We start from the raw sequence: 26,791 nt of genomic DNA on the forward strand, positions 1-26,791 counted from the left end.
TGCATTTTAAAACATTGTTATAATAATACAGATTATAATCTCTGACCTCAGTGGAATTGAGCTATAAATCAGTAACAAAAAGATAATTAAAAATCCCTAAAAACTTAAAAATAAATAAATATTTTTGAAGTCTCATGGGTCTAAGAAGATGATATAATGGAAGTTAGAAGATATTTTTAGCTGGGTGATAATGAGAATACTATATATCAAAACTTGTAGAATGTAGCCACAGCTGTACATGGAGGGCGATTTATAGCCTTAGGAAAGTAGAAAAGCAGAAAATTAGTAGGCTAAACATCATTCTAATAAAAAATTAGAAGAAGAACAACAACAAAAAAAAAGTCCAAAGAAAGAAAATAAGAGCAGAATTAATCAGATGGAAAATTTACAGGAGAAAAGATCGGCAAAGCCAAAAATTGGTTCTTTGAGTAGTCTAGTAAAATTACAAACTTATGGTGAGACTGATTGGGGGTGTGGGGGAGGCACAACCAATGAAATGAAAGGAAGAAAGACAAACCACTATGAATTCAGTAGACTATAAAAATATCGTAAAACATTATTAGAAATAGCATCGTGTCAGTACACTTTAAAATTTAGATGAAATAAACAAATTTCTTGAAAAATGTAACTTACTAAAAGTAACTGCAAAAGAAATAGAAAATCTTAACTAGTCCTGTAGCCATTAGAAGAATCGAATCAATAATTAAAACTTTTCAGGCACAGATGGCTTTCTTGTTAAATTCCACCAGACTTTCAAGGAAGAATTAATTCCAGTCTTACCCAAATACTTGCTCAGAATAAAACAGGGAACACTTCCTATTCATTTTATGAGGTTGTCATAACTTTGTTAGTAAAACCCAACAGGGATAATATAATCAGTGAACTGGTTATAGCAGGCAATGGCAAATAAGTGACAGCTGTTGATTTTTAGTTCTCTTGCCAAAGAAACATTCCGAGTTAACTTGCCATTTGGCAAGAACTGTAGTCCAAGTTTGGGTGATAAACTGTTTTGATTTACAAAATGTGAATGAAAACATATTGAGGCTGTGTGTATGTATATGTATTGTTGTGTATTGCCTTAGTTGACCTCTACAGTTTCTTGAGTAGATTAAACCCATGTTTTTGAATATGTGATTGTATCAGTGAGGGCTCTTTCTGATGTTATTGGACCTTAGCTGTTATAAGTAAAAAGGGGATTTATTGATCACCTAATTGAAAAGTCTAAGATAGGGCTGGCTGCAGTTAGGTCAGTTTCTTCCCCAGCATCCTCCATGTTTGCTCTGTTCTCACACAGGCTCTTCACTCCTAGTTGCCAGATCTATGTGCTCATGTTTAAGTTCTTTGGGAAGGAATGAGAATCTCTTTAAGTCCCAGAGGAGGAAGAAAAGACTTCATTAATTTTGACTTGAGTGTGTGTTTACAGAGATGAACCAACTCTGGCCAGGGAATAGGATTCTTTTATTGGCCAGGCCCAAGTGACACACGTCCCCCTGTGCCTGGGGGTTGGAGTCAGTGTCTCTGGAAGCTGGTGAACTGAGAGTGGGGAGTTACACCTGGCGAGAAATCAGAGTTCAGTAACCACTGGAAAAGTGAAGAATGCTTGGTTGCAAAATTAAATCTCTATTGCAGCGATTGTCAGATGTAAAATTTCATGACTTCTTTATTCAAAATAATTATAAAATTCTACATAATAAAGAATTTTTAGGATACCACTACATAGCCATTCAGTTAGCAAGAATTAAAACGTCTGACAAGTCTTGTTGAAAAAATTGAGCAATAGAAGCTCTCTCATACCCTCCTGGTGGGAGTATAAATTGTTACAACTGTTTTGGGAAATAGTTTGGCTTTATATAGCAAAATTGAATACACTTACCCAGTAACCTAGCAATCATACTTCTATGTGTATACACCAGAGAAATACATGCCTCTGGATAGCTGTTTCAGAAGGATCTTAGTAGTGTTTGTATTTGCTCCAAAGTGGAAACTACTCAGGAGATAGGGGAATGGATAAGCAAATTATGGCATATTTACACAATGGAGTATTACACAGCAGTGAAAACAAACAACAGATACAACAACAACGTGGCAAAAAGAAGCAAGACAAAAGAATACATACAATATGATTTTGTTTATATACAATTCAGAAGCTGACAAAAATAAACTATATCAGTTAGGGCTGCATATCTAGGTGATAAATCTAAAGAAAAGCAAGGAAGTGGTCACCATAATGGTTAGGGTAGTTGTCACTTACAGGGGAGGAGAGGGTGTGGGATCAGAGGGAGGCGTCCAGCCCTTTGGGGTTCCAGCAGTGCCTCAGTCCTTGGCCTGGGTGGTAGTTGGGCTAATGCTTGTGTAATAACCTTGTGAAACTACATATGTTTCCTGTGCTTTTCTATGTGTACGTAATACCCCATGGTAAAAGGGATTTTTTTTAACTTTTTGTGTGTGTGTGTGAGGAAGATTAGCCCTGAGCTAACATCTGTTGCCAATCCTCCTCTTTTTGCTAAGGAAGATTGGCCCTGGGCTAACATCCATGCCCATCTTCCTCCACTTTACATGTGGGACGCCTGGAACAGCATGCCTTAATAAGTGGTGCATAAATCTGCACCCAGGATCTGAACCCGCAAACCCTGGGCCGCTGAAGGAGCGTTTGCAAACTTAACCGCTATGCTACCGGGCCCGTCCCAAGAGCGATTTTAAAGTAAAAATACTTTGAAGATATCCAGACTTGGTAATTTGTGTCCATTCAAAAATTGTAGAAAATCCAAAGCACTTATTTATATAGAGTGGTTAAAAATGTTTTATCTTAAACTTCTTACTTGATCATTTTAAGAAATTTACATTTTTGAAATTGGTTTTTTTTTTTTTCTTTTTTTTTTTGTGAGGAAGGTTAGCCCCAAGCTAACATCTGTTGCCAATCCTCCTCTTTTTGCTGAGGAAGCTGGCCCTGGGCTAACATCTGTGCCCATCTTCCCCCACTTTATATGGGATGCCGCCACAGCATGACTTGACAAGCAGTGCGTCGCTGTGCACCCGGGATCCGAACCCCGGGCCACTGCAGCGGAGTGCGTGCACCGTGCACTTAACCACTGTGCCACCGGGCCGGCCCCTGAAATTCTATTTTTAAAAGTTTTGAAAATTTTCCAGATGTGAGTTAACCAAGTGTTATTCTTCCTTCCTAGGTAAGGGACTCCACTACATTATTTGAAGAAGGATAAGGTTGACACTGCTTTGCTTCTTTCTTTGTTGAAGTCTCTTCCTCCCTGATCAAGCTTAGATATATCTTCTTACAGCATATGACACACAGGTATGTTACTAGAAAATTTTAATTTGTGGAGATTTCTTTCTTCAGTTGTTACTTGTTCACTTTGTATAAAAATAAAGTAAAAAAAAATGCTGCACTCACTCATTTTTTTTTTTTTTAATAATTTTATTTATTTATTTATTTTTCCCCCCAAAGCCCCAGTAGATAGTTGTATGTCATAGCTGCACATCCTTCTAGTCGCTGTATGTGGGACACAGCCTCAGCATGGCCGGAGAAGTGGTGCGTCGGTGCACGCCCGGGATCCGAACCCAGGCCGCCAGCAGCGGAGCGCGCGCACTTAACCGCTAAGCCATGGGGCCGGCCCCACTTACTCATTTTTGACTTTAGCAATTTCATTCTGTAACATGTATTTTGATATCTTCTGCATACATGGCATTGTATTTTGGTGTGTGTCTGACCTTATTTTTATTTTTCATTTTCTTTAAACCAGCATTAAACTTTGAGAATACTAGACATTACACCTGATGGCCCAGTAATAATTAATGAGTTTGAAAACCAAGGATAGTGGCATGCATCTCTGCCTCATAGGCCTACCTTCTGAAAGCTCTGAGGCCCATGCTTCCCTAGAAGGATGCCCATTGCAGTAAAGATGCCAGTGGCTGCGGGTGGAGGGCTGCCTCGGCTGAGTATTGCATCTTTTGATACGTGAACTGTTTGCTCCTTACTGTCTTTCTCTAGGAGTTTGAAAGGAAACAAAATGCCCTGTGTTTTAATCTGTAATTTGTGATTGAGTGGTATTTTATACTTGAAATTAAGACCTCTTTAATATGTTAGAATATTAAAATGAATATAAAATGGTTTTGAAATGTTTGCATCCAGAGTGAGATTTAATACATAGCTATTTTTGATAAATTCATAAGTTTCAAGAAAACTGCTATTTAAAATTTATTCATAATCACAGTACCATTCAATTTTCCCCAATAGTCTCAATTTTCTTAGTTTGTTTGAAGCAGGGTCTAAACAATTGGAGTTAGCTGATAGGTCTCTTAAGTCTCTTTTAATCAATTGATTGCTCCTCCCTATCCTTTTTTTCCTTGCATTTTCTTTGTTGGAAAATCCAGGCTGATTGTTCTGTAGTCAGAGTTTTCTCTGTTTTGACTTTTGCCATTTCCATTGAACATGTTCTTCTGTCCCTTGTATTTCCTGTGAAATGGTAGGTAGATCTAGAGGTTTGATCTTATTCGACTCAGCCTTTGAGCGCAGGCACTCCAGAGGAGGTGGTGTGCACCCTCACCAGGAGGCACACGTCTGCTCGGGGCCTTAGGGCCTGTGGTGCTCAGTGCCTGGACTCATGATCATTAGAGACTGCAGAACGATGATGATATCAATTTATCATTTACTCTTCCTTGATTAACTGAAATACTTCTATAGAGAGAAACTTCCTCTCATTAACTATTTGGTTACCCTAAGGTACGGTTCAAATAGGAAAAGCAGGATAAATGCCTGATTCTTCCTCTCTCTCGGTTCTCCAGATAATGAGATGGTTCCATAGCCACTCCAAAAGTGATCAGTGATTGTTTTAAGTATCATTATAAACTCATGAGTTTAAGCATATGTGATACATTTTAATCCATTGCAGTTATTATTCTTATAGATGCTAAAATTGTGCCATTTTTGGCCAATGAAGCCTCTTTGAGTTGACTCCTTCGCCCTGTGACATGACCCGTAGTCTTCCTTTCCTTGCTCTCTGGTATGGTAAGATGCTTCAGATTCATTTTGTACTTTTTCACCCCAGACTTGGAATTGGCTGTTTCTCTAAGCAGTTCTGGTTCCCTTTTGTAGGAAACGATACTTGGAGACCACGTTCTGGGCACTAGAGATACTCGTTACTACAGGACTGGTTATTGTTTCTAGGCCTGTTTGGTGGACAGCCAGGAAAATACTTTTTAAGTGAAAATATATCATGGGTTCACATTGATGTTTTTATTTCAAATTTAGAATTATGTGGTTTTTACTTCTTTGATTGTACATGATATCTTTTTTCTTATGCTGAAAATCTTGTTTCCTAACAGTATTAGCATCATTGCTTATTTGTTTTAATCTATAAAATATTTGTGATAGTTTTAGAATAACAATACCAGTATATTACCAACAATATGATTACTGAAACCAGGTTAAGATTTTCTGCAGTTCTTTTTGTGCTGAGGTATATCCCTAGGGATGTTCTGCCAAATTATTATGTTTTAAAATCATTTGAACCAGTTCCTCTGTATGCCATCAGCTTGTTACATGGTTAGATTCATTTATTTTATTTTTGTTTTAAGGAATAGCTTATTGTTAAATTTTGTTATAAGTTTATAAAAGATTTGAGTGGTTCCAAGTCAAAATAAAATATTTTCAGAAATCTAGCTTCGATTCCTGATCTTTCCATCCTGTTTCTTCCCTCCTCCATAGGTAACTTCTTTTTTGGTTTTTAGTTTATCTTTTTATTTTATTTATTTATTTATTTATTTTCCCCCCAAAGCCCCAGTAGATAGCTGTATGTCATAGCTTCACATTCTTCCAGTTGCTGCATGTGGGACGCGGCCCCAGCATGGCCGGAGAAGCGGTCCGTCGGTGCGCGCCCGGGGTCCGAACCTGGACCGCCAGCAGCAGAGCGCACGCGCTTAACCGCTAAGCCACGGAGCCAGCCCTATCTTTTTATTTTTTAATTTAGTTTAATTTTTTTTGCTGAGGAAGATTAGCGCTGAGCTAACATCTGTTGCCAATCCTCCTCTTTTTGCTGAGGAAGATTGGCCCTGGGCTAACATCCGTGCCCATCTTCCTCTGCTTTATATGTGGGATGCCACCACAGCATGGCCTGATGAGTGGTGCATATGTTTGCGCCTGGGATCCGAACCTGTGAACCCCCGGGCCGCCAAAGCAGAGCACGTGAACTTAACCGCTACGTCATTTATTATTATAAGCATGTGTGTGCATATATGTATACACAGTCCTCTTTCTTAGAAAATGGTAGCATACAATACAAGCTTTTCTCCATCTTGTTTTTTTTTTAAATTTAACAACATATCATAGGGCTCACACCATAGCAGTATATGGATCCTCCTCATTCTTTTTTTTTTTTTTTTTACAGCTGCATAGTATTCCATCATGTTGGATGTATTGTAGAAAAAAACTAATTTTTAAAAATATGTTGGCTTTAATCAGTATATGTTTCTCCTGCATATAAATGTCATCAATTTTACTCTTTATTCAGTTGCAGATTTCTCAGTAATTTTGGGACCTTGCAAGCACATTGCTTGTCTGGGCCTGCTTTTCCTTATGTGTAAAATGAGAGGCTTGAACTAGAAGCTCAAGATTTGTTATTTTAGCTGGATGAGACTGCAGATGAGTAAACTGAATTTGAGAGCATCTCACTAGCAGCAGAATGTGCACCCTGTAACCAAGGAGGTGGTGGTGATAGGGAGTTAGAATGGAGGTGGTGAAATCAGCAGGTCTTGATTAATGGTTAGAGGTTGGAATCAGAGAGGTGAGGACAGTTCTGCCTTGGGCAGCTGGCTAGGTGGTGGTGACGCTCCCTGTGATGGGAGCAGGTGGTTTTGTGTAGAAATGTGTAGAATAGGTAGAAATGTGTCGAATAGGAGTGAGAAGCACGGAAGATGACAAATTCCATCTTGGCTGCGTTGAATACAAGGCACCTGTGTAATGTGATAAACTAAGGGAGCTTATCTGGGAGCTCAGAAAGTGTGGTGCTCAGAGCCAGAGGCTTGTTGGTGCATATCTGGTGGGTGAGGCCTTGGGAGGGGATGCCATTGCCCAGCACGAGTGTGTGGAGGAGAACAGAGGAGGATCTAGATCAGCACCCGAACAGCTCCTGCCTTTAAACCACAGATAGAAAGGGGAGAGTCTGCGAAAGAGATTGGGAAGGAGCACGGAGATGAGAACCACTGTTTTTTGAAATCTCATGCTTTATTCTAAAAGTTGATTTCAGTATCGTAATCTACTCCTTAATATGGCCATGTTTTATGCTTTTCACTCATATTTTCAAGTAAAGTTGATGCTCTAGGAAGATGAACCTTATCACATACCTGCCACCTCTGCCCCCTTTCCACAGCCCAGGAGCCTCCAGCCCAGGTATGGCCTCAGGGCAGCATCCACCTGGAAAGGTGCTGCCTGCTTGTGTTGAATGGACTGAGCCCTCAGCTTTTCTCCCTCCTTCCTGTCCAGATGGCAGGACTCTGGCCCTGGGCCAGGAGAGGTACACAGCGTCTCTGCACATAGTCGAGGTTGAATGAATGCTTTTAAAAATCCTAAATCATGAACAAAGGAATATTGGCGATGCTGGGCCTCGAATAGCTATTGTTTCCCCAAAGGATTTAAGACCAAGTTTTATACTATGGTTTAATGAGGTTGTTTTCCAACTAGATGACTGCATCAGTCTGTCTCTCTTTCTCTCTCCTAAGTGGGGCTTTTAATATGTGGTTGTGATCTGCCTATTTGTTTGAATAAGAATCTAGTTTCCTTTTGTCTTTACTTTCCAGAGTGTTAGCCACAGGCCTTCTCCTTCAGCAGAGCATTTGGCATTAGGTTTCGTGAGAAGAGTCAGTGTGCTGAAATGTTTGCATAAATGTGGATTGACAGAAATTTTTTTTATCAGCGGGGCACACCTGTCTGTTTCTGGTTTTCTCACTTCTGTGTTTATTGGCATCACTTGGAGATACTTTTAATTTCCCTGCTGGGCTTGATGTGGAGCCCGTTTTCTACATCTATGTTGTGTTTAGTACTTTCTTGCTGGCAGGAACCATTTTCTTTGTTTATCTGATGCTTCCCTTTTTTGGTTTTCCCCGGGCTTTCCAATTCTTGGAACACTCTTTTGTCAGCAGATGTACTTTTGTTTCCAGTTTCTAATCTCCAAGTAAAATGTAGCTGAACCTGAATCACAGAAGTAGGGAATATAAAATAAATCATAGAGTAATGGTGGCATAGAGGAAAGTGAAAGAAATCCAGTCCAACTCTTTGCTGTGAGAGAGGGGTTTCCTGAGTAGTTGACAAGAAATTAAAATTTTAGGAAATGATTTTCTCAGAGATTTTTTCATTTGGGTAAAAATATGGCCTCAAAATATAATAAATTCATGCTTAAACATGTAGCAAACAGTAAATAATGTAATAATAGGGTAATAATTCTACTCAAAGGAAACTGCGGAATCAGAGGTCTAGAACTAAAGACACCGGGGACGGTGGCAGGCCCTGGTCCTTGGCGCAGGCCCAGGACACCAGCTCAAAGGCTGCTGCTTCCTGGTGGCTTCTGGTTTTGGCTCCTCTTCCACTCCTCAGAGTGCACTGACTTGGGTGCCATGTTTAGTCACATACTTACCCTTCATTGTACTTTCCTTTGCACTCTTTGCTTAGTGTATCTGTTGTTACTACTCAACAGAACATTTTTCTTTATGTGTGTGGAAGCAAACATCCTCTTCCCAAACTTGATGCTAAAATGAGAATGGGAAGGTGAGATATTGGCAGTGGCCCCAGGTTCCCATCACTCGCATGGCCCAGTGTGCTAACCAGGGGCAGGTGTGTCCAATCTCTGGGTGTTATAACTGCTGCTTCCCCAAATAAGTCTGTTGAAACAGTTTGCAAGTCCCTAAAAGTTGCCTCCTCTACCATCTCTTTAATGCGTTTGACTAAGTTTGCATAAGTTTTCTTTATCAACACAATAATTATTACAAATATTACAGAATTTCATTAACCTATAATTGTCACATCTAAACTTTAAGATAGAATTTAACTATTTTTATCCCCCCATATAAGCAAATGAAATAAAGATATTTATGTTTAAATCAAGAAATCCAGTCAAAGGTTTCCACAATCCTCCGTTTTGCAAGGTTCCAAAGATGCAACTTTGCTTATTTCTTGCCGCTTCTGGCGATTGTCCTACGTGTGGTGCACACATGGTATTCCTGGCCCATCTACAGCTTGGCATGAGTGACCAGATAGAGTTGCAGATTAGAAATTACCATCACAGATATTTTAGAAAAATTTAGCATTTTAATTTTATGTATTTGTTTTAGAGAATTATCGTTAGGAACCAAGAAACTTCCTCTTTGCAGTAGTTTTTAGTTTGGGGCCTTTGAACAGGGTATTAGCTTTTGTAACTGTACTTACAGTAGATATTGTTGTTCCAGCCTGGGATCAAGAAATGGCGACTCCAGTGGATGCCTGGTGACTTTCTGCATTAGCACTCAGTATGGTTCATGTCTGATGTTGGCAGTTGTCTTTTGACCACTTATTTCTCTGCATTTAATTTAAAACATTATTCCTGCAAGCTTAGTTTTTCATTGCCTACTAATATCTTTACTCCTCTCCACTTTTAATTTTTCTATTATAATACATATAATGATAGGAAAGTCTTTGGATCTAAATATGGACAGATATTCCATTGTGATAGCCATTTTTTAATGTTGTTGTTATTGCTGTTTTTGTTTTTCTGCTGGGTTGGTGAGGAGTGGTTATCAGGCTGTATGTGATGAAGAGAGATTGGTGTCTAAGCTCGTTAGACTTTTTATTTTTCATTAAAAACTTTTTTAATTAAGAAAAAAATTCATCATTTAAACCATTTGAAGTGTACATTTCAGAGGTATATTCACAATGTTATACAACTGTCACCACTCTCTAATTCCAGAACATTTTCATCATTTCAAAAAGAAACTGCATATCCACTAAGAAGTCACTCCCTATTATTGCCTCTTGCCCCAGCCCCTGGCAACCACTAGGTTACTTTCTGTCTCTGTGGAACTGCCTATTCTGGACATTTCATGTAAATGGAATCATACAGTATGTGGCCTTTTGTTTCTGACTTCTGTCACTTAGCATAATGTTTTCAACGTTCATTCATGTTGTAGCATGTGTTAGTACTTCATTCCTTTTTATGGCTAAATAATAGTACATTGCCAAGGGGCCGGCCTGGTGGCTTAGCAGTTAAGTGTGCGCACTCCGCTACTGGTGGCCCGGGTTCGGATCCCGGGCGTGCACTGACGCACCACTTCTCCAGCCATGCTGAGGCCACGTCCCACATACAGCAACTAGAAGGATGTGCAACTGTGACATACAGCTATCTACTGGGGCTTTGGGGAAAAAAAGGAGAAGGGTTGGCAATAGATGTTAGCCCAGGGCCAGTCTTCCTCAGCAAAAGAGGAGGATTGGCATGGATGTTGGCTCAGGGCTGATCTTCCTCACAAAAAAAAAAAAAAAAATAGTACATTGCGTAGATATACCACATTTTGTTTATGCAGTCGTCTCTTGATAGACATTTGGGCTGTTAATACTTTTTGTCTATTATGAATATTGCTGCTTTGAACATGCATGTACAAGTCTGTGTGTAAACATATGTTTTTAATTCTGTTGGATATATATTGAAGTAGAATTCCTGGGTCACATGGTAAATCTGTGTTTAAATTTTTGAGGAACTGCCGAATTGTTTGCCACAGTGACAGCACCATTTTACATTCCCACCAGCAATGTATAAGGGTTCCAGTTTCTTCATATCCTCACCAACACTTGTAATTTTCCATTTTTGTTATTATAGCCATCCTAGTGGCTACGAAGTAGTATCTCATGATGGTCAGTTTTTTTGAACATTAATTTTTAAAAAATTGACACAAAATTCATACAACATAAAATTAACCATTGTAAAGTGAATAATTCAGTGGCATTTAGTACATTCACGTTGTATAACCACAACCTCTATATGATTTCAAGTCATTTTCATTACCCCAAAAGGAAACCCCATACCCATTAAGCAGGTAGTCCTCATTATCCTTCCCCTTAATCCCTGGCAACCATCAGTCTGCTTTCTCTCTCTGTGGGTTTACCTATTCTATATATTTCATATAAAGCTAATCATACAGTATGTGACCTTTAGTTTCTGACATCTTTCACTTACCATAATGTGTTCTGCATTTACCCACATTATAGCCTGTGTTATTACTTCATTTCTTTTTATGGCTGAATAATATTCAGTTGTATGGATATACTACATTTTGTCTGTTAATGGACATTTTGGTTGTTTCTGCCTTTTGGATGTTGTGAATAGTGCTGCTGTGAGCGTGTGTGTACTAGCGTTTGTTTAAGTACCTGTTTTCAGTTCATTTGGGTATATACCTAGGAGTGGAATTGCTGGGTCATATAGTAATTCTATGTTTAACTATTTGAGGAACTGCCAAACTGTTTTCCACAGCAGTTGAACCATTTTATGTTTCCACCAGCAACATGTAAGGGTTCCAATTTCTCCACATTCTCACCAATACTTGTTATTTTACCTTTTTTTTTTTTTTTTTAATTATAGCCATCCTGGTGGGTATGAAGTTGTTTTGATTTGTATTTCCGTAATGACTAATGATACTGAACATCTTTTCATGTGCTTGTTGGCTATTTCTATATCATCCTTGGAGAAATGTTTATTCAGATCCTTAGCCCTTTTTTTTGTTTGTTTGTTTGTTTTTGGCGAGGAACATCAGCCCTCAGCTGACATCCGATGCTAGTCCTCCTCTTTTTTTTTTTTGCTGAGGAAGATTGGCTCTGGGCTAACATCTGTGCCCATCTTCCTCTACTTTATATGGGATGCCGCCACAGCATGGCTTGACAAGTGGTGCGTCGGTGCGCACCTGGGATCCGAACTTGCGAACCCTGGGCGCACTTAACCGCTGTGCCACTGGGCCGGCCCCCTTAGCCCATTTTTTAATTGAGTCATTTGTCTTTTTATTGTTGAGTTGTAAGAGTTCTTTATATATTCTGGATACTAGACCTTTACCAGATATGTGATTTGCAGATATTTTCTCCCATTTTTTGTTGTCTTTTCACATTCTTGAGAATATCGTTTTAGGTACAGGAGTTTTTGAATTTGGTAAAGTCCAAGTTATCTGTTTTTTCTTTTGCTGCTTGTGCTTTTGGTATCATATCTAAGAAACCTTTGCGAAATTCAAAGTCGTGAAGATTTACCCCTATGTTTTCTTCTAAGAGTTTTATGGTGTTAGCTCTTATATTTTAGTTGTTGCTCCATTTTGAGTTAGTTTGTGTATGTGGAGTGAGGTAGAAGTCCAAGTTTATTCTTCTGCCTTTGGTTATTCAGTTGTCCCAGAGACTGTTTTTTTCCTCCACTAGATGGTCTTGGCATCCTTGTCAGAAATCATTCTGCCGTAGGTGTATGGGTTTATTTCTGGACTCTCAATTCTATCCCATTGGTCTATATGTCTATCCTTATGCCAGTATTACACTGTTTTGATTACTGTAGTTTTGTAGTAAGTTTTGAAGTAGTAAGTTTTGAAAAGTATGAATCTTGCAACTTTTTCTTTTTCAATATTGTTTTGGCTCTTTGGAGTCCCTTGCAATTTCATATGAATTTGAGGATCAGATTTTTCATTTCTATAGAAGAAAGGCCATTGGAATTTTGATAAGGATTGCATTGAATCTGTAGATCACTTTGGGTAGTGTATTAGTCAGGGTTCTCCAGAAAAACAGAACCAGTAAGATAGATGTGTGTATAGAAAGAGATATTTATTATAAGGAATTGGCTTTCACACAGTTATGGAGGTGGGCAATTCCCAAGATCTGCAGGGTGAGTTGGCAAGCTGGAGAACAGGAGAGTCAATGCTTAGTTCCAAGCTGAGTCTGAAGGCCTGAAACCAAGAGAGCCAGTAGTGTAGTACCTGTCCAAAGGTAGGCAGACTCAAGATCCAGGAAGAGCTGATATTTCATTCAAGTCCAAAGGCAGGAAAAAAGCTGATGTCTCAGTTTGAATACAGTCAGGCAGAAAGAATCCCCCTAACTTGGGTGAGGGTCAGTCTTTTGTTCTGTTCAGGCCTTTGACTGATTGAATGAGGCCTGCCCTCGTTGGGGAGGGCAGTGTGCTTTACTCAGTCTACCAATTTAAATGTTAGTCTCATCCAACACCTTCACAAACACCTAGAATAATGTTAGACCAAATATGTAGGCACCTCATGGCTCAGTCAAGTTGACACATAAAATTAACCATCACAAGTAGTATTGCCATTGTAACAATATTAAGTCTTTTAATCCATGTATGTAGATATGTTTTGGAACAAACAAATGTTTTGTGTAAACAGCAAGTAGTTTTTAGTGAACAAATCTTTCACCTCAGTTAAATTTATTCCTAAGTATTTTATTCTTTTGGATGCTATTGTAAATGGAATTGCTTTTTTAATTTTCTTTTCGAATTGTTTATTGCTGGTGTATGGAAACACAACTGATGTTTCTGTGTTGATCTTGTACCCTACAACTTTGATGAATTCATTTATTAGCTCTAGTTGTTTTTCTTGTGAATTCTTTGGGATTTTCTATATGTAGGATCATATCATCTGTAAATAGAGATAGTTTTGCTTCTTCCATTCTAATTTGGATGCCTTTTATTTCTTTTTCTCGCCTAATTGCTCTGGCTAGAACTTCCAGTATAGTGTTGAATAGCAGTGGTGAAAGCATGCATCCTTCCCTTCTTCCTGATCTTAGGGAGAAAGCTTTCAGTCTTTCACCATTAAGTGTGGGTTTTTCATAGATATCCTTTATCATATCGAGGCAGTTCCCTTTTATTCCTAGTTGTTTTTTTGTGTGTGTGTGTGTGTGTGTGTGAGGAAGATCAGCCCTGAGCTAACATCTGCCAATCCTCCTCTTTTTGCTGAGGAAAACCGGCCCTGGGCTAACATCCATGCCCGTCTTCCTCTACTTTATATGGGACGCCTCCACAGCATGGCTTGCCAAGCGGTGTGTCGGTGCACACCCAGGATCCGAACCGGCGAACCCCGGGCCGCTGCTATTCCTAGTTTTTTAATGAAAGGCTGTTGGATTTTGTCAGCTGCTTTTTCTACATCAATTGAAATGATCATGTGGTTTTTTTCCTTTGTTCTGTTAATGCAGTGTCTTACATTGATTGATTTTCTTACGTTGAACCACCCGTGCCTTCCTGGGATAAATCCTACTTGGTCGTGATGTATAATGCCTTTAATATGCTGTTGGATTCAGTTTTCTAGTATTTTGTTGACAGTCTCCTTCATTTTTGAAGGATAGTTTTGCTGGATATAGGATTCTTAGTTGATTTTTTTTCTTTCTTCTGATTGAATATGTCATCCCATTGTCTTCTGTCTTTGCTGGTTTCTGATGAGATATCAACTGTTAATCTTATTGAGGAAATTCTTGTACAGTTATGCGCTGCATAGTGATGTTTTGATCAACAATATGTATATGACCGCATATACAACAGTGGTCCGTAAGTTTAGTACCATATAGCCTAAGTGTGTAGTAGGTTGTACCATCTAGCTTTGTGTAAGTACACTGTATGATGTTCATACAATGACAAAATCACCTAATGATTCATTTCTCAGAACATATTCCCATCATTAAGCAATGCATGACTGTATGTGAGGAGTCACTCCTCTCTTGCTGCTTTTAAAATTCTCTCATTGTCTTTCAGCAGTTCAATTATAATGTGTATTAGTGTGGCTGTTTTTGAGTTTATCCTGGTTGAAGTTTGTTGAGCTTCCTTGGTATGCAGATTAATATTTTTCATCAAATATGGGAAGTTTTTGTCCATTATTTCTTCAGATATTCCTTCTCTTCCTCCTCTCTTTTCTGGGACTCCCATAATTCATATACTGGTATGAGCGATGGTGCCCCACAGGTCTTTTGAGGCTCTGTTCATTTTTGTTTATTATTTTTTTCCCTTCTGTTACTTAGACTGGATAAATTCAGTTGACTTATCTTCAAATCTCAATTGACCTGGCTTCAAGTTCTCGGATTCTTTCTTCTGCCTGCTCAATTCTGTTATTGAGCCCCTGGAGTGAATTTTTCATTTCAGTTATTGTGCTTTTCAACTCCAGAATTTCTATTTGGTTCCTTTTTAAAATTTCTCTTTATTAATGTTTTCTATTTCATGAGACATTTTTATAAAGATTTCTTTTAGTTCTTTGGACATGGTTTTCTTTATCTCTTTGGACACATGTAAAATAGCTGATTTAAAGTCTTTATAAGTCCAATGTCTAGGTTTCCTCCTGGACGGTTTCTATTACTTGCTTTTTTTCCTTTGTATGGGCCATACTTCCTTGTCTCTTTGCATGCTTTGTAATTTTTTGGTTGAAAATTGGACATTTTGAATATTATAATATGGCAAATCATTCTCCCCTCTCCCCCGGATTTGTTATTCCTGCTTGTTATAGTTGTTGTTTGTGTAATGACTTTTTTGAGCTAATTTGGTAAACTATATTCTTTATCATGTGTGGTCACTGAAGTTTCTGTTCTGTTAGCATAGTGTTCACTTAGTGATTGGACCAAAAATATCTCCCAGTCTTTTCAGATGGGGTCTGTGTGAATGTTGGGGTATGCTTTCAACACTCAGCCAGGCAGTTGACAATTCTGCCTTAGCATTCACTTCCTGCTTGTGCAGAACCTGAAGATCAGCCAGAGGTGAGGGCTCAGGGCCTTCTCAGGTCTTTTCTGAGCATGCACGCAACCCTGGGCATTTGCATGACCTTCTAGATTCCTAGGAACATGTTGGAGCTTTGGAGCTTTTCAAAGGCCTTATCTCCCAGCTTTTCTTCTCAACCTTTTGGTTAGTCTATCATTTGCCTCAACTGTTACTGATTGCCCCAGGCAGCAGCAACTAATACATTTGCCTGTAAATGTTTTCAGTTAACCCTTCCCTGCAGTAGCACCTCAGCACTGGGAGAGTTCTGAGTTTGGTGAGGTAAAGGCAAGCCTTGTGAGCCAGTCTTCTAGGGAGCCACCAGATAGGTTAAAACAAACCACCGAAATTCTTTGCAAATGACATCCGTCCTGCTCCCCACACGGCCCCACCCCACCACCAAGGACCTGTACCAGGATTGTAGGCTGTTATCTTCCAGGCCACACTTTTCAAAGGATGGAACCAGGATAAGGTAAAATGCCACAGAGTTCACTGTTCTTTCCCAGATTCAGCTAGTTTCTCTTGGTTAAGTGTTCCTCTGATTGCTGAAAGCTTTTGGTTAGTTTCCATAGTTCCAAAAAAAACTTGTTTCTGACAAAGTTTGCCATTTTTTTCAGGCTTTTTTTTTTGCATTTCTTGCATTTCTCTTGCATTTTCTTGCATCTTGGAGGATGGACTTTTGGAGTTCGTTACTGAGCCATTTTGGCTGACATCACTCAGCAATAGTCTGTTTTTAATGTTGTGACCAATTCTGAGTTTACCTAATTTACATATACCCCACCTGATTTCAGAAAGGATTTAAGGTGGCTTATATAAAGGTAAGTAATATAAAAGGTACAATAGATTATTATTGTTAAAATTTGTTGTGTGCCTGTTGGTTGGAGAGCATTCTAATAAAAACTGTGCCCTCCCTTGTTGCTATTGAAAACTTGATCCTACAGATAGAAATTTTGTTTTTTTTGGTGATCTTGAGGTTTACCCTTCCTGTTACGTAGGTGGGAGGGAACCTGAAGCAGATTCACCTCGATGGTTTCTTCTCCATGACTTTGTTTGTGGTCTTAAGGTGATATACCTTAAGGAGTGCTAACTTAGGAGTGCTCATTATCTAACTTTAGGAATGCTCATTATTGTCCATCTCCGAGTTGATTGTGAAAAATTTGCCTCCAATAGTGGTTTTCCTAAATCCAAAGCTCCCTTTTCCTCGGGACATAATAGGTGGATATTTGTCTTATTTTAAGACTTAAAAACCTCATTCCTATTGTCCTAGTTGTTTTAGGAGGTGATTAGGTGATTCTTATACTTCAAATGAAAACTGCCTTCTCCTAGTGGCAGTTGATGGCCAGTAGAGTCTGGGATCGTCAGTAAACCTGAGTATCCATCTGTCCACCAGTCCTGGTACCTGCTGAGGTGTCTAGCTCCTGCTTTCCTTGGGCCAGCTAAGGCCTTCATCAGCCATCTCACTGATACAGAAGGTCACAGGCCCGCCCCCTGGGCCCTGCTCAGAGTTGGTATCATTTCTGTCTCAAGTAAGCTTTTGTTTAGGAAGAATATTTTCCTTGAGCAATGTGTGTCTATTTGACATAGCGGCTTCTTTGCTAGTTTTATTTTTTATTTTTTTGTAATTTTATTTTTTTATTTTTTTCCCCCCAAAGCCCCAGTAGATAGTTGTATGTCATAGCTGCACATCCTTCTAGTTGCTGTATGTGGGATGCGGCCTCAGCATGGCCGGAGAAGCGGTGCGTCGGTTCACGCCCAGGATCCAAACCTGGGCCACCAGCAGCGGAGTGCGCGCCCTTAACCGCTAAGCCATGGGGCCGGCCCTGCTAGTTTTATTTGAGCAGAATATCCTTCTTTGGAAAATGATTTTGTGATAGAATTAGAGCAGCTTTCTATTTTGGTTTCATGTATACTGAGTTGTGCCTTTTTCATCATTATCACCCACATGCTAATCTGAATTTTTTTTTTTTCCTGAGGAAGATTAGCCCTGAGCTAACATCTGTGCCAGTCTTCCTGTACTTTATTTGTGGGTCACCACCACAGCATGGCTGATGAGTGGTATAGGTCCATGCTTGGGATCCAAACCCACAAACGCAGGCCACTCAAGCAGAGTGCACCGAAGTTAACCACTATGCTACAGAGCCAGCCCCTGAATATTTTTACAAGGCCAAGATATGGATAAATTTGACTACATTAAAATTAAGAACATCTCTTCACTAAAAGACATAAAATTAAGCCACAAACTGGGGGAAGACATGTAACTAATATAATAATATAACTAATATAATGCATATAACTAACAAAGGATTAGAAGTCAGAATATATAACTCCTGCAGATCAATATTGTAAAAGGCAATAACCCAATTAAAAAATGACAAGGAGATGTAATCTGGCATTTCACAGAAGGAAAAACACAAGTGGCCCCTGAGTGTATGAAAAAATGCTAAACCTATTTAATTACCAAAGTAAGAAAAAAAGAGACCACTGTACCTGCTAGGTTGGCAGAAGTTAAGATGTCTGATAATACCCAGTGTTGGTGAGGATGTGGATTATCAGAAACTTTTATGCTGCTCTGCTTTGGAGAGCAGTTTGGCCTTAGCTTGTAAATTGGCCAGGCATACAACCTGCAAACCAGCAGTTCCTCTGCACTCTAGATGTACGGGGCAGGGATTGGCAAGCTCTTTCTGTAAAGGGCAAGATGGCAAATATTCTAGGCTTTGTTGACCATATACGGTCTTGTTACATAGTTGCCCTTGTTTTGTTTGTTTAGCCCTGTAAAAATCTAAAAAGCATTCTTAGCTCAGGGGTCTAACAGAAATAGGCTACTGGCTCGATTTGACCCACAGACTATAGTTTGCTAAACTCTGGTCTTCCGGTCTGGAGTATATACCCTAGAGAAACATATGAGGGCCCCAAAACAGATATGCCGAATGTTCAGAGCAGACTGTTCATAATAGCAAAAACTGTAACAGTGTGATAAGAAAATGGATAAGTACATCATGGTATATTATACAGCAGTGAAAATGAATGAAGTATGTCTACTACACACAACAAACATGGATAAATATTTATAATACTGATGACAGAGGACTAAATATGGTATATCCATTTTTATGAAGTTGAAAACGGGCAAAAGTATATTGTTTAAGAAGAAAAATATATATGATAGCAAGTGAATCATAAATACAAAGTTTAGGCTGACATTTACCCTTAGGAAGTCAGAAGGATGGCTGAGGAAGAACATACAGGTAGATGGTGATAATTAAGTGGGTGGTGGGTTCTGGGGTTCATTTTTTTCTTGTATTCTTACCTTGCATGTATATTGCACATAATCTTCTATATGTGTCGAATGTATCACCTAATACCTTTTTTGAAAGGCAAAGAAGGATACCAAGCTAAGGAGGTCTTAGAACCAACCCAGTTTTCCTTCTTGAAGCAATATTTTCTGTACCAGAGCTATGCTGATCACCTGGGAGGAAAGGAGGCAGGTATCTAAGCAGTTGTGTGGTGACCGCCAGCACAGCCCTTAAAGAGCTGTAGTGAGAACGCCCAGGAGTAGAGCCTTCTTTGTTCTGTAACAATAGTGAGATCGCTGACACTAAATGTCTATTGTTCCTTCTCCATTGAACGGTCTTGGCACCCTTGTCAGAAATCAGTTGACCGTAAATGTAGGGTTTCTTTCTGGACTCTCGGTTCTGTTTCATGATCTGTATGTCTATCCTTATGTCAGTACCACAGTGTCCTGATTAACTTATAGTAAGTTTTGAAATAAGGAAGTGTGAGTCCTTCAACTTTGTTCTTCTTTTTCAAGATTGTTTTGTCTATTCTGGGCTCCTTGCACTTCCATATGAATTTTAGGTTCAGCTTACTAATTTCTGCAAAAAAAAAAAAAAAACCCAGCTAGGGATTTTGTGTGTGTGTGTGTGTGTGTGTGTGTGAGGAAGATCAGCCCTGAGCTAACATTCGTGCTAATCCTCCTCTTTTTGCTGAGGAAGACCGGCTCTGAGCTGACATCTATTGCCAATCCTCTTCCTTTTTTTTTTTCCCCAAAACCCCAGTAGATAGTTGTATGTCATAGTTGCACGTCCTTCTAGTTGCTGTATGTGGGACGCGGCCTCAGCATGGCCGGAGAAGCAGTGTGTCAGTGCACGCCCGGGATCAGAACCCGGGCCACCAGTAGCGGAGCACGCGCACTTAACTGCTAAGCCATGGGGCCGGCCCCCAGCTAGGATTTTTAATAGGGGTTGAGATGAATCCATAAACAATCCATGAACATGGAATATCTTTCCATTTATTTAGATCTTTAATGTCTTTCAACATTGTTTTATATTTTCAGTATATACATCTTGCCCTCCTTTGGTTACATTTATTCCTAGATATTTTATTCTTTTTGATGCTATTATAAATGTATTATTTCCTTAATTTCATTTTTGGATTGTTCATTGCTAGTGTATAGAAATACAGTTGATTTTTATATATTGGCCTTATATCCTGCAACTTTGCTGAACAAGTTTATTAGTTCCACTAGTTTTTAATTGATTCCTTAGTATGTTCTGTGTACAAGCTTATGTCATCTGAAAACAGAAATAGTTTTATTTCTTCCTTTCCAATGTGTACCTTTTATTTCTTTTTCTTGCCTAATTGCTGAGAAGGGGCTTTTTGAAAAAGGCTTTGAGCTGTCTAAGATGAGGAAACAGCCCCATCCTTGTCACACTTCTGATCCCAGTTGGCAGGAAGATGTATCTTCTGTGTATACAGTGCTGCCGAGTTTGCAGAGGGATTCTACATGTAATATCTCAGTGATACCTGATAATGCTGTGAGAACTAGGGGTAGTGTCTGCTCTTCACGTGGAAAGAAAAGGTGAGGTTCAGAGGATAAATGCTATGCCTGAGGATCAGCTGCAGGGAAGAAACACTGGGCCGGCCTTCCCAGCCAGACCGACTCAGTGCCACGCCCTGCCTCCCTCTGAGCCCCAATCCCAGGTTCCCCTCCACATCTGCCTCATAGTGCTGTATCTCCTCCTCATATGCTGCCCCTCCTTCTTGTCCTCCTCTGCTAAAATTGGAATTATGCCACAGTTCAACTCAGGAAGCCCCGATCTCCCCAAAACAGACATGATATCTTCCTCTTTTGAAGATCTGCAGCCCTCTGTTATTCTCAGGTGGTGTTTCTCACTGCTGCCGCTTGTTACATTGTTAACTCCAGAGTGCTCACTTACCTCATGACTCCCTCAAAGCTCTCTCAGGGCGGGGACACTCCTTCATCCCCGTGTCCCCTGATACGCGAGGCACAGAGCCGTGTACGTTGTAGGTGCCCAGTGTATTGGTTGAAATAAAATGTTGTTGGTTTGGCAAAGCTTTGCAGAGTGTCTCACCTGAAGAAGGGTTCTCGCTGACGTGTCTGGGGCTGTGCCTGCTGACAGGCTCCACAGGAGAACCCTGATGTTTGCACAACAACATGGCCAACAGCACTCTCCAGAAAATGCAGTTGAGGCTGAAAGAAAGTGGGAAGCATCAGTGTTTGAGTGAAACAGGCTCTTGTCCTCTAAAATAATATTTAATCATTTACTAATCATTGGAGGAAATACACAATGTACACCCTTTTTAGAAGACAGTTTGGCAACAGTTATAATATTTTAAAATGCACATCATCTTTGACCCAGTAGTTCTGTTGCTATATGCTTACCTAAATGTATCAAAGATACATGTTCAGGAATGTTCACTGCAGATTGTCCATAATAGCAAAAGATTAAAACCAGCCTAAATCTCCATAAGTAGACCTGGTTATATAAATTGTGGTAAACCATACAGTGGAGTGCTGTGCAGCCCTTCAAAATATTGAAGTGGTCTTTATATGCTGCTATGGAAAAATGACCAGGATACGTTGCTGGTGACAGAAAGTTGTAGGTTAGTTTGCATGTATGCCACAGTTTGTGTGGAGGGAAGAAAAGACATGTTTTCTTATACGTGCATTTGCTGTTTCTAGACGTCTGCACAGTCGCACAGAACACCAGAAGGGAGTGTCTACCTCTGGGTAGTTGTAGGCAGTGTACCTGATACTTATTCTTTTCACTTTACACCCCCATGTCTTAGTTGCTTGTTGTGTTCTCTGAGAGCATGTACTGTTGTAATAAAATCAAAATCCTGTCGTACCCGGTCGTGTGTCAGGCACTCTCCACAGCATCAGGCATATACAGTTTAAGTTTTAGAGTCTTATATTTTAAGGTGTATGACACTATATATAAATGTCACAAGTTAACCAAACTCAAATGGAAACATTTTGAACAGTTGCTTTGTAATATTCTTTGTTCGGATTTTTTTTTTTTTTTTTTGGGTGAGGAAGATCAGCCCTGAGCTAACATCCGTGCTAACCCTCCTCTTTTTGCTGAGGAAGACGGGCTCTGAGCTAACATCTATTGCCAGTCTTCCTCCTTTTTTTTCCCCCAAAGCTCCAGTAGATAGTTGTATGTCATAGTTGTACATCCTTCTAGTTGCTGTATGTGGGACGTGGCCTCAGCGTGGCCGGAGAAGTGGTGCGTCGGTGCGTGCCCGGGATCCGAACCTGGGCCACAGGTAGCAGAGCGCGTACTCTTAACCGCTAAGCCATGGGGCCGGCCCCCTGTTTAGATTTTCAATTGAGAAATAATTCACATGGCATAAAATTTACCCTTTTAAAGTATACAGTTTAGTAGTTTTTAGTATATTCACAGAGTTGTGCAGTCACCCCCACTATCCAATTCCAGAACACTCCCATCACCGAAAAAGAAACCCCAAACCCATTAGTAGATGCTCTCCCTCCCCCCGGCCCCTAGCAACCATGAATTTACTTTCTGTCTCTATGAATTTGCCTATTCTGGACATTTCATGTTTAGGTAGTTTTCTTGTGCTTCTTTTTCCTCACTTGTGAATATTAGGTAAAGGAGGTCTGGTGTTTTTCTTGTTCCTGCTGCCTAAGCACTATAGGGCCTCTTTCCATCCTTCTCTTGAAGGCTCGTTCTCCGGCCAGCAGCTTAGCTCAGGAATGGGCCATGCGTGGGACAGGGTGCAAGGATGCAGGGTAGGGTTGCGAGAGATCCCCAGTGGCCCATTGTAGAGATGCCCATATCGATGCCCCACATTACAGGTAAGTCCTGACAAACCTGCCTGCTGCGGTTGTCCTCTGCCTTTCAGGACAAGGTTGCTGTGAGGTTGTTCATTTATGTGCTTGGGATACCTTTTGCATCTGTTCCCTTATCTTAAGTAGCCTATAAAAAGAAAGGATCCAAAACTATATTCTTTCTTTCTTTGTACGGAGTATGACATGTTGTAGGTAAATGAACATTTATTATTTATCATTAGCTTAAGCCTAAGTTAGTTGTCCCTCATATTTGAAATAGGAATTCACCTCCTAAGAATCAAACATTTCTCATTAAAAACTGTTTATTCTATAAGGTGAAATACTAAACCAGAGTTGTAAGTAAGTTTATAATCTAAACAGGTGTTTTCAAGGCATGAAGCTATAAGGTCAGATCCAAAAGCTGAAGAGTTTTCTTTTTCTTGGAAGAGTTGGTTGTCACAGAAATACAGTTTGGTGCAAGTGGCTCCGACCTCACCTTTCCCTTGTTTGTTAACTCAGCAAATGTGTATTGAGCACCTTCTGCCCGTCAGGCACCATTCTAGGTACCTGGGGTTTGTCAGTCAACAAAACAGATCAAAATTCGTGTTGTCAGGGAGCTTATGTTCTACCAAAAGGGAGGAGACAATAAAGAATAAGCACGCAGTCGCAGCAGGCGGGAAATGACGTGGAAAAAGCACAGCCAGGGCAAAGGGGGTCATGTGAGTGGGGTTGGCCAGGGTGGGCCTCCTTGAGAAGGTGGGAGGTGCATTCCAGGAGGTGATGCCTGGGGACTGGGAGTAAGCCTAGAGCATCTGTGGAAGCAAAGGCCCAGTGTGGAGACCAGGGGAGGGTGTGTGTGGCCAGAGGTGAGGTGGCTGGTGGGCGGCAGATTGACCCTTTTCTCTGACAGGCAAGGTTAGTACCAGGCACCTTCCTGCTGATCAGTTTGTGAGCAAAAGGTCGCTGGCCTTTCAAGGTCATTTTGAAAATTTTGGAGGGGTTTTACAAATAGACAGGTTTCACAGAAGGCTGTCACATTTTGCCACAGTAATGTTCTATTTTATTAAAACTAATCCGAGTGTGGCTAGAACACCAATTCATTTATCTGTCAAACGTTCTGCTGCCGGCCTTAGTTCCTATACATCCCCAGCCATGAAACGTTCCTTCTTTCAGCCTCAGAAAGAGGCGATGCAAGGAACAAGGCTTGGAGAGAGTGGGCCCTGTGCCTTGCCCACCTCTGAGCACCCTGTGGTCCAGTAAACCTGGGGTGTGCAGCCACACTTTAGCACCAGCTCATGGTGAGCCTCACACTGAGGAGATGAGGGTGGGGATGGGGGATAGATGCCTAGGATCTCGTGAGTAGAAAGCACTTGGCCCTTGTTTTTGTAAGTAGCAGAAATAGATTGAGCAAGGACACAATGTGGTTTTTGAGATACCTGGTGAGTTTTGAAAGAAACTTCCTCTGTCGATTCGCCAGATGCACTACCGTGCACCTCAGCTGGCGGGACTGCTCAGGCTGGGATCTTTGTGGCTCATTACTAGGCACTGCTTACTTTGCCTATTGATAGGAGCTTGCAGGTGGGAACCAGCCATCTGTGCACTTGTCACCATGTACGGTAGGAGACCCTGCCCAGACAGGCACGGGAGACCCGTCCAGTCGCAATGTCCCTTCCACCAGCTCTGACCCCAGGCATGAAAGTACCAGTAAATCCACGATGGATTTACCAAAGCTGAAGCTCTGCAGTGCACAGTGCGGGACCTGTCGTTGCAGGGTTGGTAAAGTGAGGTGGGGCTGGGTGGGTGCAGGTGGAAGCTAAACGCCAGTCATGTCACTCCCAGACCAGGGCACTGTGGGCGCACACTCGTGGGGTCACACTGTGGAACGAGTAGCACCAGGAGTCTGCAGACACCGTCAACCAGTAAGTGCTGTTGTCAGAATGAGAGACAGAGTTCTGACCACAGGCTTGACTGTGATGCCATCCAAGTGGGACAGGCCACCCCTGAGTTATGTCATCGAGACTGTCCTCTGGCAGTGAGGCTAACTAGGAAATAAAATTAGCTGAGAATGGCTGTTGCTTCGGTCAAAATATCGGGATGATGCATCAAATTTGAAGTTACAGCACAGCAAAGTATTATCTGTATTTTTTTGTGTGTGTGAGGAAGATCAGCCCTGAGCTAACATCCATGCCAATCCTCCTCTTTTTTGCTGAGGAAGACTGGCCCTGGGCTAACATCTGTGCCCATCTTCCTTCACTTTATATGGGACGCCGCCACAGCATGGCCTGACAAGCGGTGCATTGGTGCGCACCCAGGATCCGAACCCGGGCCGCCAGCTGCGGTACACGCGCACTCAACCGCTACACCACGGGGCCAGCCCTATTATCTGTATTTTAAAGCACCTTAAAATACAATTTACACCTTTTAGAAAGTTTTTTGAATAGTAACATTAACTAGTATTTGGGTGAAGTAGAAAGGAAGGACGTACGTTGGATCGTGTGATGTTCCCGTCACATGTTAAAATCAGGAAGGGTTCTCGTGTGTTACTTAAAACTGAAAGAAAATACCTCTCAGACACTTTGGCTTTTCCAGGGCTGTGTTTATTTCCTTGCGCAGGATGACGTGATCGCACTTGACTCAGTTATTGTTATTTTTTCTCCACAGAATTTCTCTTTCCTAAGATGGAGTCGAGTAAGAAGATGGACTCCTCTGGCACCCTGCAGACTAACCCACCGCTAAAGCTGCACCCTGACCGAGGTGCCAGCACGGCAGTTTTCGTCCCTGAACAAGGAGGTTACAAAGAAAGGTTTGTGAAGACGGTGGAGGACAAGTACAAGTGCGAGAAGTGCCGCCTGGTGCTGTGTAACCCGAAGCAGACTGAGTGTGGACACCGCTTCTGTGAGACCTGCATGGCCGCCCTGCTGAGGTAGGCACCCCGACCGCCCTGCTTTGGGTTTGCTGTGTGTTGCAGCTTCTCCAGTCTCACTCTTCCACCCACTCCTTCGTTTATTTCTCTAAAAAATAAACTCTAAACGTTTAAAACTCTGAAGAAGCACAAATAAAATTCTCAGAGCCCAGCTTGTGAATCATTTAAGGAAACCCAGTAGGACCTCACACCTGAGTTTTCTGAGGCCTCTGTGACCTGCCCCCTGGACTACCCAGCCCTGTCCCCCAGAGTTCTGTCTTCTTCTCCCCTAAGCACCTCCTGTAAAGTCTCTCCTGCTCCTGCCGCTTTCCTGATGGCACTGGCCACTCTGTGCCTGGTGTCCCCCATCCATGTTGCTGAGTTTTGCTTGAGGAGCTCACAGTTCCGTGGAGGAGACACACCCATCAGCAAATGACAAAGGAGTTCTTAAAGTGCAGGTGCTCTGGTGGGGAGGAGTTGAGGAGGACAGGGTGAACGGGAAGGACTGGACACGTCCCTAACCTGAGTAGAAATCCAGTCTGTGCACATTTACCCACCAAGTGTGAGTAGAACCCGCACCGAGCCCTTGGAAGCCCTTGTCAGCTGAATAGCGATGCCATTTTAGAATCACAAGGGGAGTCAGTGAGGCAGGCTGCAGTTTTACAGCAGAAATAACATTGGCCAAGAAAGCGTCTTCGTTCATCTTGCAGGTATTTTCTGGGCATGGTGCTGGGCACTGGGGTTAGGGCAGGACACGCTCTGACTCGGTCCCCATCATCAGGGCTCACAGGCCTGGGAAGGCTGCCCCGCTTCCCTTCCTGATTCGCCACTGAGGACACGGGCCTTGATGGCCGCACAGCAGCCAGCCTCCCCTCCCCTGTCACCCTCTTCTGGGTACTTCTGGCTGTGGTTTTATCCACTTATCCCAAACAATGAACTCAGCTTCACCCACTTGTGGGTAAAATACCTCTTGAGTTGAGCTTAGTGAATCAGTAGGCTCAGAGCACCTGATTTCCCTGAACACATGAACCTGGACTGCAGCTCTGGGCCAGGGGGAGGCCCGCTGGT

The 26,791-nt window shown here is 41.3% G+C and overlaps 1 protein-coding gene across 6 annotated transcripts in view; it reads left to right on the forward strand.

Moving 5' to 3' along the window:
* The window catches only part of TRAF3 (TNF receptor associated factor 3), a 114,064-nt gene that overhangs the window by 55,845 nt on the left and 31,428 nt on the right, over nt 1–26,791 (forward strand). For 3 of the 6 annotated variants that reach the window (XM_058567754.1, XM_058567753.1, XM_058567755.1), the window contains 3 exons: nt 3,183–3,307; nt 4,920–5,020; nt 25,483–25,744. In XM_058567754.1, the coding sequence (XP_058423737.1) occupies nt 4,984–5,020; nt 25,483–25,744 (299 nt within the window). In that variant the 5' untranslated portion in view covers nt 3,183–3,307; nt 4,920–4,983. Of the gene's footprint in view, nt 1–3,182; nt 3,308–4,919; nt 5,021–16,110; nt 16,201–25,482; nt 25,745–26,791 lie in introns of those variants that run through there. The other 3 variants (XM_058567756.1, XM_058567757.1, XM_058567758.1) reach the window with 3 other exon arrangements.

This window comes from Diceros bicornis, chromosome 24, assembly GCF_020826845.1.
Source record: "Diceros bicornis minor isolate mBicDic1 chromosome 24, mDicBic1.mat.cur, whole genome shotgun sequence".
Classification (NCBI taxonomy): Eukaryota; Metazoa; Chordata; class Mammalia; order Perissodactyla; family Rhinocerotidae; genus Diceros; species Diceros bicornis.